At 38.0% G+C, this 20,778-nt stretch overlaps 1 protein-coding gene across 1 annotated transcript in view; it reads left to right on the forward strand.

The window, feature by feature from the left end:
* The window catches only part of htr1fa (5-hydroxytryptamine (serotonin) receptor 1Fa), a 33,908-nt gene extending 13,197 nt beyond the window's left edge, over positions 1–20,711 (forward strand). The window contains exons 2-3 of the mRNA XM_085135565.1: positions 15,573–15,695; positions 16,115–20,711. Coding sequence (XP_084991691.1) covers positions 16,116–17,315 — 1,200 coding nt within the window. The 5' untranslated portion in view covers positions 15,573–15,695; position 16,115 and the 3' untranslated portion in view covers positions 17,316–20,711. The remainder of the gene's footprint in view (positions 1–15,572; positions 15,696–16,114) is intronic.
* Positions 20,712–20,778: the final 67 nt, after the last annotated feature.

Below are 20,778 nucleotides of genomic sequence, written 5' to 3' on the forward strand. Positions count from 1 at the left end.
GTTTTTTGAATAACACCTAGATATAGTAGGAATGAGTGCGACTAATTAACTCTACATTAAAATGTTGCTGTTTGACACCAGAAATTCGAGTTGCTAACTGGCATGCTTCTGTAGTACTTTTATGTGGCTGCATATAGTCTGTGTAAGAATAAACCTGAATATAACTAAGAAACCATTGTTTAACTCCAGTGATTAGACTGGGCTCAGTTTGAAATGTTTTCTGTCGTTTCTTCTGTCTTTTAGGCTAGTCGACTAGTCTATTTATTTTCTTGTTTAACTCCAATAAATTAGTCTCCAGGAACATCCCTAGATGGTAGCTGTTGAACCTAAACAGAACTGTCATAACCAGCTTAACAAATACTGAAAGCCTTTATTGCTTTTACTCAAATGTAAAGAGTCAGATTCAGCAGCGTTATCTTTACTTTACCTGTCTCTCAAGGCCTCCATTTCATGTGTCTACTTCTCTCTTGTGTTTGTGCCACACACAGGGAGGGAGAAGATGCAACACCAACACACAAGCATATTATTTTGAAAAGCATATAATGCAAACATATTTAATACAGACCCAAAATACAGAGACTTTTATGACTCCTTATAGCTAAGGTCAAATAATTGTGATGATTTCACGGTCCATGAGATTACATTTTTTTTACATAGTTACATAATTACACAATAATGTAAAAATCTAGGAAGACAGATAAAAGTCAGAGAGATCCAATAAGAGCCATTACACAACACTGAAATTAAAAAACAGTAGAGAAATTAAAAAAAAAAACCTAACCCAAGATTAAAAGCTATTCAAAGAATGAATAAAACTAGTGATGAAAGTAAATCAAAAGCTAAAACTTAAACATCCTTCCTAAATACATGTCTGCCAAACAGGCATTTGGGTAATGTTTGTGTACCAGTTCTGGTTTTATGTATTTATGAACTGTAAACCTTGGAGATGCAGGCAGCGCATTCCTCTGTTCAGATGCCACAGCCTCAAAAGCTTGATTACCCAGGGTCCTTAGGCAAACTGTGTGACCACATACACAGGAGCTGATGCAGTATTTGCACATAAGGATGAGAATTTTAAACTTGCTCTTGAATGCGACAGGGACCAGTGACGAGACATACACAGAGAGGTGCTGTAAGACTGTCTGTCTGACCTAGTAGCAGCAAACGACATTGTCCCAAGAAATTGCGCAATCATTGACGTAGAATTTTCTGGCAAACCTCTGTATTATCTGTTGCGAGCTCTATGAAATTGTGTGGCACCTGTTTATTGACAACATTAAAGAACTTGAGCCTTTATGAACTCTTTTGAAGCTTTATAAGGTTTTCCCCTTAAGGAAAAGGTAAATATAATCAAAGTGGTATCATATTGTAAAACTCTCTACAACATGTCTCAAGGCCAGCAAACATAAAGACAACAACTGAGCTCTGCTAGACATTATAAGATAATTAGGAGGTGTGAAGTTTAAAAAATGCATTGGAAACCCCAGATTTTTAAGATAAGAAATAAACCAGTATATACCTTTGCCTGACACGCTAACCAGTTGCAAACTTCATAATCAGGAATGAAATGCAGAACTGAGGTCAGGTAGCATTAACACAGAACAATCATGCGGATAAGAGGATATTAAATGATCATTTAAATTCTCAACAGAGCAGCTACAGAGCTCTCATGAGGAAAAGTACCTTTTTTTCACAAGCCAGGCTGAATATCATCATAAATATTGTGCCTGTCGAATACAGCAGTCTGTAGCTAGCTATAGTTCAAGGACACGGCAGGGTCTAAGCAAGGCTACTACTTAAGTAAAATAGGGGTAGGTAAATCCTGACAATGAGGGCTTAATTACTGCTACTCTAGCAGGGCCAACACTGACAAAACCTTTAACAGAGGACAGTATTAGTAAAAGATGATTTCATTTTGCTAATCAATGGCATCAGTGCTTGAAAGCTGATAAGTTGAAATACGTTCTGAACAGTCAGAGATGAAGCTGACACGTCACACGACGAATACTGCTCCTCATAACCATAACCTTATCAAGAAAAGAGTAAATAACTTATTATAGCCATGGACAGAGAAGCATTGTAGAGAAGAATGGGGTGATGAGACAATGTTATTGATAGCATCAAATTCAATCTTTAGATTTCTTTTATGATGCATTCAATAACTGTAAGTGCTCGGGTCGGAAACGCTTCTGTCTAAGACAGCCAACAGCATCTGTCCTCCAAAGAAAAACATTGCAAAGACATTTAGTCCTGGTTTTTAGTGGTTTTAGCCACACTGTCCTGCAGAATTGAACAATCTTCATTAAAAGGTTATTGCTTTGTGAATTGGGGACCCAGACAGGAGTAAAAGGGTACAGCATTTTAGTAGAGCCTTGAATGGTATGTACTGCAAGTTATGCAGCTTAAAGGGATTTTCAGTGGTGTTCATCCAGGCACCAGCAGTCTGAATACAAATTTCTAATTGGCTTTTCCCTAGCGGTTTTCTTCAGTTCAGGTTGAAACGTCCTCCACTTAAAAGGTCAAATAATTCCCTCTGCTTGTAGTTCAATTTCAGCTCATTTTCACCACTGGGAACACAAGTTGTGTGTCAGTTCAGGATTTCTTCATTGAGGACAAACCTGTTAAATACATCACGAAGTTTTGATTTATTAAAAAAGAAAAAAGAAAAACAGGAGTGTTTTCTGTGATGTTACCAAAATAATGTGGCTTAAATTAGTATCCAGCTGAGTCACATTGGTGAGATTGTTTTAAAACTAAATTCATCCATCCAATCCCTTAACTGCTCGTTCAGTTTACGTGGTCACAGAGCCTCTGGAGCATATCCCAGTTGTTATGTGGCGAGGAGGGGTACACCCTGGACAGATCACTGATGCAAGGGTGTTTGAAATGATTTTGATTGTGATCCGATTGTGCAGCTTTTCTCCTTTACTCTTCCAGTGAGAATTGGCGGTGACCTCATCGATCCGTTCTAGCAACTTCCAGAGCTGTTAACTTTGTATGTGTGGGAGGGTTGTAGATGCAGGAAAATAAAATAATGTTGCATTATTATTTGTGTGTTTAGGTGTTTGTGAGTTACACTGTAACTGTGAGTGTTGTTGCTTATGAAATGTGCATACTTCAGAGTAAGGATCAAAAATGGGGCTCAAAAAGGCTCAAAACACGCATACCAAGATTTGCTAAGCTTTTATTTTGATTGCTCTGTACCGATGTACTCAAGCATCCTGATGTCAAAATTGGTCAGAGAATTTATCTCGGCAATAATTTGTTATGACATGAAAGCTTAAACATAATGTATTGGTATAGGACTGTAATGGCAAGACACTTTTTTAAAATACATGATATTTCTATTTTTGCAACTCTGTACTACAAATTCTGCAGCCCACAGTGACCGATGTGACAATCTCAAAAAGTTTAATTTACATAAATGTCTGTTAAGTCACTTTTTCCAAATAAGGTAACAAAATTGTAACTGCATCTAAAATTACCATATTTGTCTGTAGTGATGTTCCCATCAAAGGTTTCAGTCCACACACACATTAAAAGGTTTACCACAGAGGTGTGGTAAATGGGATGGCTCTGCGTGGGTTCTCTCTGGGTATTCTGACTTCCTCCTACAGTTCAAAGAGAAGCATTTTAGGTAACTGGCTATTCTCATTTGGCTGCATGAATGGTTGTCTGCGTCTCTGTGTTAGCCCTATGACAAATTTGTGACTTGCCCAATGTACCCTTCATCTTGCCCCATGATAACTGGAAAAGGGCTCCAGCTTGCCCTGAAAGAAAATGTTTGAACTAGATGTTCAGGTTCTGGTGTATACAAGTTGGCTTAACTCTTCTCTCTTCGGAAACTGCAACATTCTGAAACCTCCTAAATTGGGACATTCTGAGGTGCAGAACAGGAGTGTAGCCTTTTTTTCATCTTTGATTGGAAGATCAGAGATAATTAGAAACAAAAAGAAGCAGTGACACTGAGCCATTAATGTTGAACTGCAGGTCACAGTTATTCAAAACTGATGATACTGAAAACTGATATAATAAAATGACTTTCTGACCTTATCAAAGCTTCCTTTTTTCCCCGTCCCCAAACATTTTGTTTTTACTAACAGCAACTCAACTATCAAATCAGTCATTTTCACTGAGAACAGAAATCTTTAAATTCAGTTTGCATTGCACTGGATAAAATACTGTAGTTGTAAAACTTGTGATGACTTTTGGCGTTAGTATGAGTTTAAAATAGAAACGTAGCCAACATCTTATGTTTGTTCCTGGTGTCTACTAGAGTATAGCTGTTCAAGAAGTCCTGATTTATCTCATTCTGGGCCTCTGTGCGGCCCCCTCAGTTCACCCACTGTATTAAAGAAGCTATTTTAGCTGCTATGTGTTTAAGGCCACCCTCCCTTCAAGCCAGTGTTCTTCTAACTGGTTGTTTTGTTAGAAAATTGTTTGAATAACAGGTGGGTGTGATCACAGATCAAAATAAAGTAAAATAAAAAGGGCATTTAGATCACTCTGGAGGGTAGGCTTTAGGCTTTACAAGGGACTGACTAATCTCTGTATTTGAATCCTTCATCTTTTTTAATATCCGCAGCCATCATTACACCGGTGAAAATCGTTAAAGGCAAAAGTAATCTAATCTTGTGTCACAAAAGTTTAAGCTGTATCCAGAATTGTTTTTTATATTACGTCTGAGTGTGGCGTGAAGCACAGTGTACTGTAGTACTGGTGTAAACTTCTTATTTCTGTGTAGCTTTGAATGTAGAAGCCCAGAAACAATTACCAGTGATGTGCTGTCTGGTAAATCCAAACTAGACTTTAATAAGCAATAAAGGAAGTAGTAAAAGACAGGGATATAAAATGTATTCTAATAAGCTTTGTTTTCTGTAACTTCAAAGTTTGCCTAAGCATCATGAACTGATTAAATACAGCAGGAAGTGCATGTGTGTCTATAAACCAATTGCTTGCTGCTGTGAGTAGACGTGAGATTCATCACATTCTTTTAAATATTTTAGCATTTAGTTGAAAACAAAACAAATAAACAAAAAGCACTATTTTCTATTGCACTCTTAGAAATATTGTTACTTAATCTTATTATGTTCCTACATTTGATATGACACCCTTCAGTCTGCAGGAAAGCCTTCTCCCACTAAAGCTGTTTAGAGCACAGTGATAGTCTAGCAATAGAACTCAGTATTTGGGGGGAGAAAATCTCTTCCCTTGTTAATTCATGAATTAGCTGTGATGAGACACATTTTTTGGAAACCTGGGTTCAGTTTCACTAGCTACACCCAGGCCTGATTACTGCTAGACATGTGGAATACGAAATCACTTAAAAACAAGTTGTCTGACAAAGTGAAATAGGCTAAAAGATCTCAAATAGGAACAATCAACACTCTAAAGAAACAACTGAGAAAACAGTGTTGTTGGCTATCAGTCTGAAAAGGGTTACAAAGGGTTTCTAAGGCTTTGGTACACTAGCAAACAACTGTTAGAGCCATTTTCCACAAGTGGAGAAAACTTGAAACAGTGATTAACCTTCCCAAGATTGGCTAGACTACCAAGACTACTCCAAGAACAAATCAACAACTTATCAAGGTCACAAAAGAACTACAGAAATAAAGGACTCACTTCTCTAAGTTACAGTCTGTTTATTTCACCAATAAAAAAGAGACTTGGCAAAAACCCATAGGAGAGCTCAAAGGGAAAAGGTACTGTTTAACCAAAAAGAGCAGAAAGGCTCATCTCACACTTGCCAAAAAAACATCTTTTGTGAAAATATTCCATGGACTCATGAGACAAAACTTTGTGAGTCCCATTACATCTGACATTAAACTAACACATCATTTTATAAAAACAGCATCATACCAGTGGTCAAACATGGAGGTAGTGCGATGGTATGGGGCAATTCTGAAATTCCAAAAAGAAAATCCCCCAGTTATGCAGCAGGACAATGATCCAGAATACACCAGTCCACCTCTGAATTACAAAACAAAAACAAAAATAGAGGTTTTGGAGTGGCCTAGTCAAAAGTGGCATAAATGCCTTTGAGATTATTTGGCATAACTTAAACAGGCCATTCATGTTTGAAAACCCTGCAGTATGGCTGAATTAAAACAATTCTGCAAAAGGAGAGTGGGCAAAAATTCTTCCACAGAGATATAAAACACTCATTGCCAACTACGGCAAACGCCAGATTTTACTTTTTGCTGCCAAGGTGGGCAGAACTAGTTGTTAGGTTTAGGGGGCAAACCCTTTTTTTCCCACATAGGGCAATTTAAGTTTGGATAGATTTGATTAAATAAACATTTTGAAACTGCATTTGTATTTGCCTGTGTTATCTTTGTATAATATTGAAACTTGTTTGATGATCAGAAACATAAGTGTGTCATGTGTAAAAATATTTTTTAAAAACTGCGAAAAGAAAGAAAGAGATAAGAAAAGGGTCAAGTATATTTACACAGAGCCATATATGGAGTATTTTCACAGATTCACTTTGCAGCATGACAAAAATACAGCCAGAGCCACAAAGAACAAGCAGAGGAAGAATGAGGAGTCCTGTACCAGATGGTGTGACTCCCACAGGGCCCTGATCTCCGCATTACCTAGTCAGTATGGCATTAAATTAAAAGAAACTGAGGCAGGATAAATCCACAGAAGAACTGTGTTAACTGTGTTGTCAAGTATTGAGAGAAACGATTGCGATTTTAAAGGCAAAGCGGGGTCACAATAAATATTCATTTGTTGAGGTTTTTACTAATGTATGTAAATAGAAGAGCCATTATACAATACATTTAAATTTTACATAAGTACATATCCACAATTGATTTTCCATATTACAAATTTAACACTGTTTTTTATACCAATGCAAGTGCCATTTCCAGCAAAAGCAATACTTAAAACTCCAAAAGCAATCAAATTAAAAATTAGCAAAAGTCTCCTCAAATTACACCCAATTTACTTAGTACTCTTCAGAAATTAACCCTGGTAATTCACCACTCAAAACTCTGGAGACGGCAAAAATATGTGATTAAATATTGTAGTTTTTTTTTCCTGACTTGCTTGAAAATTTGTTTTGAAAGCTTAACACCTTAGAGTTATATAATTAATCATAGTAATTTTTGAACCCCCTACAGCTATGTCAACCTTTTGATACTGTATTCAGATTTTAAAGCTGCATGCAAAAGAATTCAAAGCTTTTTTTCACCTTGCAGTCTCAAATCACTCATCTGTTTTCAACAGTGAAGAACATGCAGTTTGAGTCAGCAGGATTGAAGTTTCAGTAATGTCATGTGTTTCTGACAGTATATTACTAATACACACATGAATCTCTCAAGAAATGTGTCTATAATAGTCATACATAAAGTGTACAAATAATTTTACATTTATTTATCCACTTCTGGTACTTCAGTAATAGATTGTCGTCATCTCTTTAATTACATCAAGAGTTAATTCATGATCTATAGGAAAAACAATAATCAAATCAGTTTTCAAACCAATTCTCATGTTGTCAAAAATGTGGTTTCCATATTTTTAGTTGTGCTGCTGTATTAATGCACATTTGAAATAAAAAAGTCAATGCCTTTAATTTTTTTAAAAATTAAATAATCAGTATGAAAGTCAAGACTGCCATTGTTAGAAAAAGGACAACATATCTTTAAATAACTTACTTCCACATGAACACTTTTTTCACAAAGACTTCCCATCACTTTAGCCATTTGCTTCCAATCTCCCACCCGGTCCATTTAAACTGTGTCGTGTTAGAAGGTAACTCTTGCAGAAATAAATGAACACCGGCGGAGGATATTAGCTCCTGCTGGTTTGAGGAACTGCGAATGAGTTGCAATTGGATTCATTTCATTTGGCTGATTATGCACTATTACAGCTACTTATTAATTATCTAAATATAGATATAGATTCAGTATGCAGATGTGGCAAAGTGTTCACAAATTCATAAGCACTCTTTAAAAGCTCTATGCTGAATTTCTCACCAGATTAGCTGTGGAGTGCAGAAAATGGCTTGAGGGTTCATAGAAAAGGCTCACCCCCACCAGGATTCAAAATAAAAGCCTTACATGGTGTTTTACTCAAGGGTATAGGCAGGAACTGAGGTGGTGAAATTGTAGACGGATTAACTGTGGCTGTAAACTTAAACACAAACAAAATGTGTTTAACCTCTTTAACCATTAGGACTGTGCAACATTTATCGTCCCGACAACAATATATAATGACAAAAAAATAAATAAATTTTCTGTAAATTCGGTGAATCTTGGGCAACTCGCCTTGCGTGAAGTGTTTTCAGCTGGGCGTCTTGTACCTGGAGTTTAGTGTTACATAGTTACATAGTGAGTATTCATTTCACAGCGTGCTGCAGAAAAAAGCCTGTTCTAAGGGGGGGGGGGGGGGGGGGGTGGGGGGGGGGTTAGCACCTGATGGCTCTTTTTAGCTTCTCATCCGTAAACACTCTGCATACTATTTCACATGATTCAGTTTATTTTGAAAAATCTCAACAGAATCTATTGTGAAAGGTTTATGTGGAAAATAAAGATGCGGACGGCGGAGCCACGCAATGGATTTACCGTCATTGTTGCTAACGACAACGCATAAAAACAGTCGCTTGTCCATCCGTACTGTGGTTATATTAAATATAAGAAAAAGAGAGAACTTCAAAAAATTCTACAGTGACCATCAAAGCGATGAAAAATATTGCCGTAAACAGTTTATTTTGCAACACCACGAAACAAACGGTTGCGTAATATGAAACGATAGACGTTTTATATCGTCATCCGATATATATTGTTATATCGAACAGCCCTATTAACCATGCTGACTAACTTTAAATTTATCTGGCCTTTCATTTAAAATATTTTTTTCAAAGCTTAAATAACTAAAAAAAAGTCATTTAAGTCACATAAATTTTAAAATTGTGTACTGCAATAAAATATCATAATAACATATGTTTTTTAAATGTACAAAGAAGCCAAGTAGTACTAAGTCTTCTGCAGTTTGTAAATATAATCAGCACATATCATGTTTAGGATCAACAGCTGGTGAGACGAAAGTTACCACACTTCAGTCATCAGTTGGCAACACATTAACAATCACAATTGCAGTGCTGTACTTTCCACTCCACTTCCAATTAAACCAGAAAAAAATGTTTAACTGCTTGCATATTCTTTGAGAGTTTTCTAATCTTGCGTGATAAGTGAAATAAGAATAAGAATAAGAATAAGACCTTTTTTGTTGTAACTACTCACCAGTAATGTTTACTTTTTCAATCAATGCTCTCATCAGCTCAAATAACATTTGGCTCTTCAGCTGTAAATTGATGAGAGATAAGCACTCTTGTTTCCTGGCAGTAGCTGTAGGCAAATCCACTCACTGGCCACTTCATTAGAACCTCACCAGCACTGTGCTGGATGTCTGTTTGTCTTCAGAAATGTATTAATCCTTTGGGGCACATATTCAACAAGGTGCTGGAAACTTTCCTCAAAGATCTTGGTGCACATTGACATCATAGCATCACACGGTTGCTGCAGATTTATTGGCTCCACATCCACGATGCAAATCTGTTCTACCACATCCCAAAGTTGCTCTTTTAGATTTCTGATCTGTTGATGGTGGAACAAAAAAAACTTTTGAGTTTATTTAAGTTTTGTGAAATTGCACATGTTTTCCTGCTGAGAGCAGCCATTGGAAGATGGGTATGATGTGGAGAATAAGGCGTGCATATCGTCAGTCAGCAACAAAACTGTAGACTGTAGCATTTAACTGATACTCAGTTGGTATGAAGGAAGTGTGGCAAGAAAATGTTGCCCACATCGTTCCACCACCACAAACCTAAACCACTGATTCAAGGAAGGATGGATCCATGCTTTTGTCTTAAATTCTGACTCTAAGATTCAAATTTCACATGATACATTAGAACAGACAACATTTCTTCTGTCTTACATTGTAAAGTTTTAGTGAATCTATGTAAATTTTAGCCTCAGGCTTTGTGTTCTCAATAGTAATGTGTGCCACCCAGTGTTGTCTTCTGCTGAATTAAATCTGCTTCGAGGGTGGATGTGTTGTATGTTATGCATATTTTGGTTTTAACAATGAGCTACAGTTGCCTTCCTGTCATCTTGGAGCAGACAGGCCATTCTTTTCCGACCTCTGGTGTCAATAAGGCATTTTGGCCTGCAGCTCACAGGACATTATCTCTTTTTTTTTTTGCACCATTCTCTGCGAACTATAGAGATGGTTGTGTGGAAAAAATCCTAGTGGATTAGCACTTTCTGAAATGCTCAGAGCAGCGCTACTGGCACTAACACCAACAACCATGCCATGTTCAAATCCCCATTCTTCCTCATTTTGATTCTCAATTTGACCTTCTGCAGGTCGTCTTGAGCATATCTACATACCAAAATGTCGATGCCATGTGATTAGTTGATCAATGAGCAGTTGAACAGGTGTACCTAACAAAGCCTCCATTAGGTTTAGATTTCTCTGAAGTAAATAGTAGCGTCAGTCTTCAGTTTCTGACATTAAATCTAGGAAAAGAAGTATTATCCCCCACTTGCTCTCCTGTTTACTTCCTGTCATTGTATTAATGAAGTGCTCAATTTAGGTATGTCATATTACACTGTACTCACCTAATTGCCTCCTTCAGTAGCGTTCGGATAAGGACACCAAGGAGGAGGGTTGGGCAGACAGGGTTGTGTTGCCAGGATGTTCAGTGATGCTGACAGGAAAATGCTGTAAATTGTCATGAGGCCTTGTGTCGCTCCCCCACGCTCAGATGTTTGTGTAGTTGTTTTGTAGTATCTTTGTGTGCGGAAGATATTAGAAACATTTTAAACATTTGTTGTGCACTTTCTTCACCCCCAATCAAACGTGCTACTAGCCATGTTGTCTTCAAAGGGACTGAATCTCCTGAAATGGATTACCTTCATTCACAATAAACTGTAACTGACAGATACAGGTAGAAATGACACATTCATTTTTACTAAGTGCAGACAATGTTGGCATTTATTGCTACAGATATAATAAACCTGTATTATTGCGTAAATACTTCTTCAGGTTCCTATGATTAGGTAGCAATCTTCCCCTTTAGGGCAGAGAGTGTATATGGCCTAAGTAGGGGCTAGTCTACAACTAGTTTTGCCTGTTTGGGTTCCTATAAGGAAAGTCTGTAGGTAACAAATTGTGAAATTTGGAGCATGCCTGCGCCCCCCATTGTAGGGCTAGAATGTGCAGTACATTTAACTGTCTGTGTGCAGACCGAGTGGCCCCACATGGGCCCCAAGCTGCCATGTTTACTTGATATGGATGCTCAATAAAGTATTTTAGGGTTATTCTAAAATGTATACATAAAAGGAAGTCCATAATATACACTTTAACTTCCAAGCCAACACTTCAGAAGTTGAACCTGCTATACACTGATCACATAATATATTTCACATATCACATATATATTCACACATACACTTAGATGTGAGTGTGTGAATTATATTTGCAAGGTCATATGTTCATGAATTGTCCAATGAAGGAGAAGGAGTAGATATATGAGGTACTTTAACATGGTAATAGCACAAATTATTGTACCTAGCAGTGTATTTTGTTTGTGTTTCTAAAAAAAATGGCTGGAGGTGATCTGTAACAGTGAACACCAAATAACCAATATTGCATTACCTGCCAAATGAAATGAAAACAACAGCAACAAATGCACTACAGCAGCTATATTTGCCTCTGGTGAGTGCTGAACCAGTTCCATCAAATTAAGTCCTCAGTGGGCATCTTGCCAGGTAATACATCTATCTCCATGAAGCAGGTAGGGAAAGCTGCCGGTGACATGGTGTGTATCCGCTTGTGTACAGAAACCCACGAGACACATGGAGGACACAGGTCAGTGAGCGAGAACACTGCTGTAAAATAGAGATGACAGTAGTTTAATGTACTCAAAAAAAAATAAAAATAAAAAAATCAATGAATTAGATCACATTAGTAGCTGGCACAAAATGTCCTTTAGTCTTTGTCATTGTTATCCTGAATGTTACACTATTTTTTACTGGTATTCTTTTATCTAAATAAAAAAAGTCTCGTCCCTTGATTAAAAATAAGGCTAGAGCTGTTTAGTTTAGTTCAATGCCCTAAGCTATACGGGCTGTGTCCAGCAATGCTGTCCAATGTCTGCCAGGATAGCCCCGTCCCACACCTTAGTAAGTTACTTTATCATTATAATGTTGTAGTGGAAAGTATTTTTCTGTCCCAGAATGCAGAATTAATCTTTTAATTTTACTTTTATTCAACTTAGAAACAAGTAAACAAACAGCAATAAAAGCAGTAATTAATCTCCTTAAACAGTTTTCTTTGCAGCGTTACTTCTGGCTAACTCTGTCATTTACCTCAACCCCAAAATTAAACAGATACAGCACAAGAAAATAAATAAACAGACAGATACTGCTCTGCCCTCATACTGATTTATTTAGCATCTTTCCAGAGCTGTCAGTCACACAATCTGTTTTTTCACAACTCTCATCCTTCACAACAACGCTTGGCAGCTTGATGTCCAGCCTGGGCCAAACTGTGTTTTAGAGATTGTAAACCACATGGTAAATGCAGCTTCCATGAAGCTGTAAGAAGAAAACAGAGAGAGAGTGAGAAGAGAAGGATTGAATGTCAGAGGAATGACACCTTTTTCACTGATTGCCATCCTTAAAATTTGATGTTTGTGTGTATACATATAGTATACTGCACTGACCGTTTTGGTTTGTAAATGCTTTTACTGTATGTCTTTAAGTATTACTGAAAGACTCTGGTTAAGATTGGATTATACTGATCTCTATGACATCATCTGTGAAAGTTCGAGAACGATTTTAGCGCGTTTCTGCTTTGTCAGCCTCGAGGTGACAAAGCAATCTATATCCTAAATGTAGTAGACTGCAAGAGTACAATAATCTTGGAGCACAGTTTTATATAATAATTGGGTGTTGTGTAAATCGTCCAATATTAGCAAATGTAGAGATCATTAAAAGTAACTTTGCAGTGTTTGGGTCTCTTATATCGTATCGCAAATTATTCATAATGTATAGACAGAAAGTAAATAATGAAAATAATGGAGCAACAGGGCAAAAAATGGATTAAAATGTAATTTTGAAACAATGTGGCTGTGATACAGTAAATTAAGTTCTTTCTGCAGTTTGCTGTTTCTACAGTTTGCCAAATTCAAGCAAAGGGACTGGTATTTTTATTTTTTTTTAACAAAGCCGATCAGACTAGATTCATGCTGGCTCACTGGAGCTTATCTTCAGATGACCTCGGACTGAAAGCCCGTCTTATAGAACATTTCAAGGCAAAAGCAGATGTTTTCTTTGCTGCATATAATAACTGGCTGACACTGTTTTTGCATACGTCAACCATTGTGCATGCACACAGAGATGCCCATACTGTATGTCTAAATATACATTTTTGCACAGACACTGAAAAAATAAACTATTTTCAGATGCACAGCTGAAAATATGGCAGGGCTGTAACACTGTGCGACAGAAGTGCAGTGGTAATTATCATTTATCTAACTGAGTAATCTGCATATTAAGTACTGTTAGGGTTTCTTGCAAACTCATCCGTGGGTAAATGGGAAGGAGTGTACAATTGCATCATTAAGCAGAGGAAGGCAATTTCATTGCCATTAAAGACTGATATCAAAGGTGTGAAGGAAGTAGAGACCATCTTGTAATGGGATTATACCAGCTGCGATCCAAGTGAGTTTTTAGACCACCGTTAAAAAAAATATACAGTCATGTGAATAAGAATGTTTCCCCAAGACCCTACGCAGTCCTGTGAAAAATTAAGAATACTCTTAATGCTTCCATAGGAATTAAGAAGAGAAGTCTTTTTTAAAATCTGCTTTATCAATATCAGTGTGCTTTATCAATAGAAACCTGTACTTATCTTATGCAGTAAAACAATAACACTAAGCAGCAGTGGCACAGTCTGACTAAGGGATGCCAGTGCCCACACCTTGGAGGATGCTGCAGTTGAAGAATACTCATCGCACAAGCCTGCCTCTGCACTGTTCTTAGTGAATTTCACCTACATATTATATCTTTATGGGGATTTCACCTAGATTATATTACAGTATGGCACCAGTAAGAGCTAACTATGGACAAAGTAAAGACACATTTGAAAGTATTTTGTGCTAAGTCAGTAAGACTGAGGTATTGTGAACTGAAATCTCTTATCTCATTTACTTGTTATATAGTCTTGCCACCCCACTCACCCACCCACAGAGCCCCGGACATACCGCCTGGGAATCGAACAGTCTCAATAGAGACCTGACAGTCAGAGTTTGGCTGCCTCTGCTGATTACCACATTAAGTGAAAGTACTGTACTTCTTGTGTTTCTATAGCAACAGTTTCCACTCTCGTCTTCAGGATATTGAGCAAGTGGTGAAGTAGAGCTGCAATGGCAGCCAAATCTATGCTTTTTAATTTAATCACAGTGGCTGTTGCTAAATTAATGGCAGACCATTACACATTGGGTACAAACCTGCAAATAGGGCTCCATTTGGACTGAAGTTGCTGATCTTGGTTACAACTCTCTGATTATGCTGCTGGTGCTTTGTTATGTTTTAGAAAACTTTTTAATCACATAAATTTTAAAAAGCCTTGATAACAACATATAAACTAACAAATCATAACATGAAACATAAATTAATCATATTAACAACCAATGAACTGAACCAAACTACTGTAGTAATCATTGGTGGTACCATTGTTGCATGTTTGTACATGATTATGAGTGCTTGATAAGAAGGTGTGGCGTGGGTGTGGTCTCTGGCCAACTGCAGAGGAGGGGTGACGCAGTGAGCTCCTGGGGCGGTGCAGGGGCGGGGTGAACAGGTGTGCTGGGATCTGACAGTGATTGTGTCTCTTTATATGTTGGCAGTGACAGTCGGAGGGGGAGAGCGGACGTGACAGCAGAGAGAGAGCAGGAGTGTCTGTGTCCCAGTAAACGAACCACAGTATTAAATAAAAGTTCTGCTGTCATCATATTCGCTCCAGCGTATGTTTCTTGGGTCCATCGTTACAGAAGGCAACTTAATTTTTTTAGGTTTGTGAAGGTTCGCTTATTATCCATGAGGCTTGTTCAGTGTTAAAACAAATAGCCTAGAGTCGCAGGTATTTAAACCCTAGTCCGGGGTGTTCCCTTAGAGGGGGTCCTGAGAGTTTCTGACCTAGTATTAATCGCGTGAATTGCCACATGAGCCAAGTTGTGAAAAAAATGTGGGTCATTCCCATCATCATTATTGTTCCATTCCACCATCATGTGAGCTATTAAGATAGGAAAGATGTAAATGGGGGGTTGAAATGCTTAGGAATTGATTGTTAGGTACTGAGAACTACTGTATCCTGGATGACTGAGAACCTACAGATATTTTGTAGATGATTATGTTAAAGTGTAATTCACTGTACTTTTAAAAAGTGCAAAAAAAATGCAGTGTTTTGAAATGCATCTCTACTTTTTTGGGGTCTTTTTCTCTCTCTCTCAATATTCACCTTTTTCACATTTCCATTTCCCTCTCCTTGTGTCCCAGGTGTTGATGAGTTGATGACTGACAGAAGTGATGTGATACCAGGTCTGCCAGGTTAGACAGATCAGAGCAGACTGTCTGCTGCACAGTGAACCACCTGGATGCAACACGTTACAGCATAGACAGGTAGGACTGGAGTAATATATATGTAATGAAGGATTTGGCCAGACTTTTGTGGGCAAGGCAGCTGTTTCTCCAAGCTTTCTCAGCCAAGTAATGTTTCAAGACCCTAGCAGACTTTAAAAGCATATTTTTAATTAAAAGAAAGAAAAGACTTAATTCATTTTGACATCTTTAATTTATGAAGTCCAAAGGGCGAGAAAATTGACTGATAGTTCAAAAGAAAAATAAGAGGTGAAATAATAAGTCTTTAAACTCCTATCGCTTGATGCACTATGTAGCCCTTCGCTTAATAACAATTAATACATGCAGGCAAAAAATAAATTTAGACTTGTGCAGCCTTTCTTGAAAAGGAATTTAGTAAAATACAATTTCTCCTAAGCCCCTTTGATGTCTCACTCTCTTCATTTTCTCTTTGCTTGCAGAATGGATTTCCCCAATTACACTGAAGGGGTGTTTGCCACAAGTAACGTTAGCAGGAATGACTCACTGGAGACCACTGAACTTCCCCCTAGTGAAATCCTGCTTACTATAACTCTGTCTGTGCTGGCCATCCTCACTACATTTTTCAACTGCCTGGTGATAACAGCTATTGCAGTCACTCGCAAGTTGCACCACCCAGCCAACTACCTCATCTGCTCATTAGCAGTGACCGACTTATTGGTGGCTGTGCTGGTCATGCCCTTCAGTATCATCTACATCCAAAAGAAGAGCTGGGTCATGGGTCAGGTGGTGTGTACCTTCTGGTTAAGTGTGGATGTCACCTGTTGCACATGCTCCATTCTGCATCTTGCTGCAATCGCCATTGACCGTTACCGGGCTATCACAGACGCAGTGGAGTACTCTCGCAAACGTACAGGAGCCAGAGCTGGTGCAATGGTGGCAGTGGTGTGGCTCCTGTCCATCCTCATCTCACTCCCTCCTCTACTGTGGCAACACTACAGTGGCAATAATGACCATGAAAATGAGTGCATCATCATCCATCCTCACATGGCCTTCACCCTTTATTCAACACTCGGAGCATTTTATATTCCACTGCTGCTCATCCTCATCCTCTACTATAAAATCTACCTGGCCGCTCAGACCCTATATATGCGGAGGGAGGCTAGCCGGGCTAGCCGTCACTCATGCATGACCAATGGCAGCATGATCCCCTCTACCTATCCTGCTGGAGATGGTGATGCCGATGGCGGGCCTCGAAGTCCTGAGCCTGTAAGCCCACCGGAAAAGTCTTTCTCTGAACCCTCAACAGAGGAAACTCCACGTGAACGGGTCCGTGTGTCTGTAAAGGCCTTTAAGTGCAAGTCACGACGGCACGAGTCACGCAGTGAATCACGTCGTAGTCAGTTATACCAAGGACCTCGAATCTCGGGCTCACGAGAGCGCAAAGCAGCATCCACGTTGGGGTTGATAATAGGGGCCTTTGTCGTCTGTTGGTTGCCGTTTTTTGTCAAGGAATTGATTGTCAACACCTGCGGTTCTTGCAGTACTTCAGGGGAAATGGCTGACTTCCTGACATGGTTGGGCTACCTTAATTCTCTGATCAACCCCCTGATCTACACCATCTTCAATGAAGACTTCAAAAAAGCCTTCCAAAAACTTGTGAGGTGCAGTCATTACCTCTGATAATTATTTATGCATGATCAAACCTGTACACCATCTATATATGAGAGGAAACAAAATTAATGGCTTCAGGTCAAAAATACTGACTGAATAACTGAGTTATTATGTCTGAAAAAGAATAATTTAAAAGAGCAAAGGGATTGATACTGGAAAAGAAACTTCAGCAGCCACTTCAGCAGCCTAAATGGCACCGACTCAGCAATGAGATGGTGTGAGTTCCCAATTGAAAATCAAGTCCTACTATTTATAGAAGAGCCTGAGACCTCATTGATGTTAATTGGAGTATGTAAAGGGACACTGAGAAAATGTGCCATCACTGACCTTTTTTGAGGCCTGAGTTCTGAGCATTAGTGATCAGCCCCATTTATAGGTCTTGAAATAGCTGACCATTATGTCTGTTTCATCTAATGACCTCCCTTCTGCCGAGTCCACGCTGCTGGCTTAAATATCAAACATGTGTAAAATACCACAGTATACCAAGTTGTTGCTTTTTGTGGCTGTGATGTTATGAAAGGTGACTTTTTTTCTGACTGTTGCAATGATTGTTAGCAGAACTAGTATATATTTAGCCCTGCAAAACATTCCAAAATATTAAACCTCCATTGATAGATGGTTTGACCTTCTTGTAAGTTAATCGTACAGGTACTGGCTTCATTTATTTGACAGTCTAAAAAGACATGGGAAGATATGGTCTAACTTTCATAAGATTTCAATGCCTGAACGTAACATATAATATTTTAAATGTTTACAATTAACAGCTTAAAATGTAATTAATATAAAGAAAAATATCTAGGGCTAAGTCATACCATAAATAACAACAAAATACTGGGGTACCAACATAAACTTGACCCTAAGACTTTTGAAAAGGTCTACTGTTACAGGTTATACAAAGCACTGCCACTTTTATTGATTTTTTTTTATTGATTTTTTTTTACATCATTTGATTATTTCCTATGGTATTTATATATTCTTTATCTAGTGGAACCAACACCCCATCTAGCTTCATTCCCACACCATAGCTAGCATTAGATTAATTGAAGGTGAGAGTCACTGGTGGAGAAATCCTCATTACACTACTCCCACTCAAGTACTTGGAATAGAACTACTATTTCTTTATTGGTTTCAAGAGGGCACATGATATCTTGATGGATGTAGATGAGTCAAGTGTGAGGGTGTACTGTATACCAATGAGATAATATAAGGCATTCCATAAACTTATATAGATCTCTGACAGTATGACCAGTCTGCTGTTACTTCCTTTGTTTTTCACTGCCTAAATAATCAATAATAAATGGTCCACAGCTGAAATTTTGTTCCTGTTCTTCTCCGAGTTAAGTAATTGTTTAAGGAGAGTGTATCACCATATTCCCTGTATGTATGGAGAAAATGGTAGCAGGAATACCAATGATAAGCTGTATGTGTAAATTAATGTTATTATGCTATATTACATCAGTCTGCTTACTGTTTAATGTGAATAGAGTGGATATTTTCCATATTTTGATTTGATGGTGCCCCCTTGTGGCAAGAAGAAAGACACTCTGATTGGTTAGTACTGTCTTTCAATGCTACAGCAACAAGATTCATGAATCTGAAAATACTGCTCACTTAGTCTCATCGGTCAAACAAATAAAAGTAATTAGAAATAAGCATTGATGTGCACGTTCTCTCTGTCTCAAATGTTTGTGGACAATGTATTTACTTCACACTGTTCATGTCATGATGAAGACCATGTTTAAATGTTGCCTAAGCATAGGAAAGAACATGTTTAAATGGCATCTTTTCGCACTTGTTTCTTCAAAATTACATGCATTTATGTTCCATTTATGTGTGTGTGTGTGTGTGTGTGTGTGCGTGTGTGTCAGTCAGTGAGGAGTTGCACTGTCTCACTGGGAGAGCTGATAAAGCTAGAATTCCTGCCAGATGGACTATGTTACACTGCAAGTGGGTGTCCCAGTAGAACATCAGGGCATTCCAATTGTCAGTCCTGCCAGTTGTATTCACTTACACGCACTATAGCATTTTCCTCAAACAGAACCTGTCGCAACAGGTTTGCCCAATTTATTTCAACAGTTTCCCACATAAAACTTGTAGACTTGTAGGCTGCAATAACGTGCCCCATGTCCATACAGACAAAGGCATTTGAAGTGCTTTTCACAAAAAGACAAAGGCCACATCTGTTGGTTATGAACAGAGCTTGCTACGTATCTTCTAACTATAGCTGCAGCATAACAGCTGCTTTATTGCTTTATTATATAGGGAATACCAGTGCAGGAATAAGGCAGAGACCAGGTATAATATACTCTACTTTCATATCCTATACCTAAGCAAAAAAAGAACTATTTTCAGGGGCTTTGGATTAGTGAATTTGCCCACTAATGAGGATATGAACATACTGCGCCTGACCCTCTATGGGCTTTTCTGATGTTAATGTTATTAGCAGTATTTTATTGAACAGCAATACAAGAAACATTGCCTGCCTGTGTATGTGAGAGAGCAACATTGATAGCGCTTTATGGAACACTAAGTTGTTAAAAGGTGCTAAGTAGGGACCATTTATCTTATACTACCTAAAATATCTTTTTTGAGAGTTTTTTTAATTTCAAAACTACAAGTAAATTTGGCATGTCGTAGTACGAAAAGCACGAGTATACACCATAAAGGCTGAATTAAGTTTAGTTACTTTACTTCTAGTATTTTGGTACTGTGCATATTTTATGCCAGATGCCCTTTCTCATGCAATCTCCATCTGGATAATTCATCTGGGCTTGGGACAGGAGCAAGGAATACACTGACTTGTGCTTCCCAAGCAGCTGTACCATGTGAGGTATAGTTTGAAGACTGTTACACTGACAAAAAGACAGGAGGGAAAGCTGGAGGTGGCACAGCTAAATATGTTAAGATTTTCAATGTGGTTGACCGTGATGGTCAGAATTTGACCATCAGAATTTGACATGTGCAGAAGAGGGATACTGGATATACTGGACGGAGAAAGTTGGTATGGAAAAGGGTGAAGTGAAGGCAGATGATGCCCTATGGCGACCCCTAAAGGGAACAGCTGCAAGAAGAAGAAGTAATATCTACCTATATGTGAATAACACCTGTACAGTGGTACTAAGTCCCATTCTGCATTCTTCCTATTGAAATAACAGGTATTATTTTAATTAATGACATTTCTCACTTCTCTTTTAATTATGAATTTCTAACCTAATTCCTCTCTGTGATTAAAGATGCACTTAATAAGCTGTAAAAATGTATTGTCTGATGATGCAGCATGCTAAGGATTAGATTAGGAATTCTAAAAAAAAAAAAGATTATTGTCATAAATGTGGGTAATTGTTATTATTTAAGCCACGTTTTACTCTTTTTATTTGGTTGAGTCTGACATGTAATATATATTATATAAGAAATACTGATTTATGCAAAGTCCCCTATTACAAGTGAATAGCTATTTAATACTATTTTAAGT

The sequence above is a fragment of the Neolamprologus multifasciatus genome, chromosome 16 (genome assembly GCF_963576455.1).
Source record: "Neolamprologus multifasciatus chromosome 16, fNeoMul1.2, whole genome shotgun sequence".
In the NCBI taxonomy this organism is placed as follows: domain Eukaryota; kingdom Metazoa; phylum Chordata; class Actinopteri; order Cichliformes; family Cichlidae; genus Neolamprologus; species Neolamprologus multifasciatus.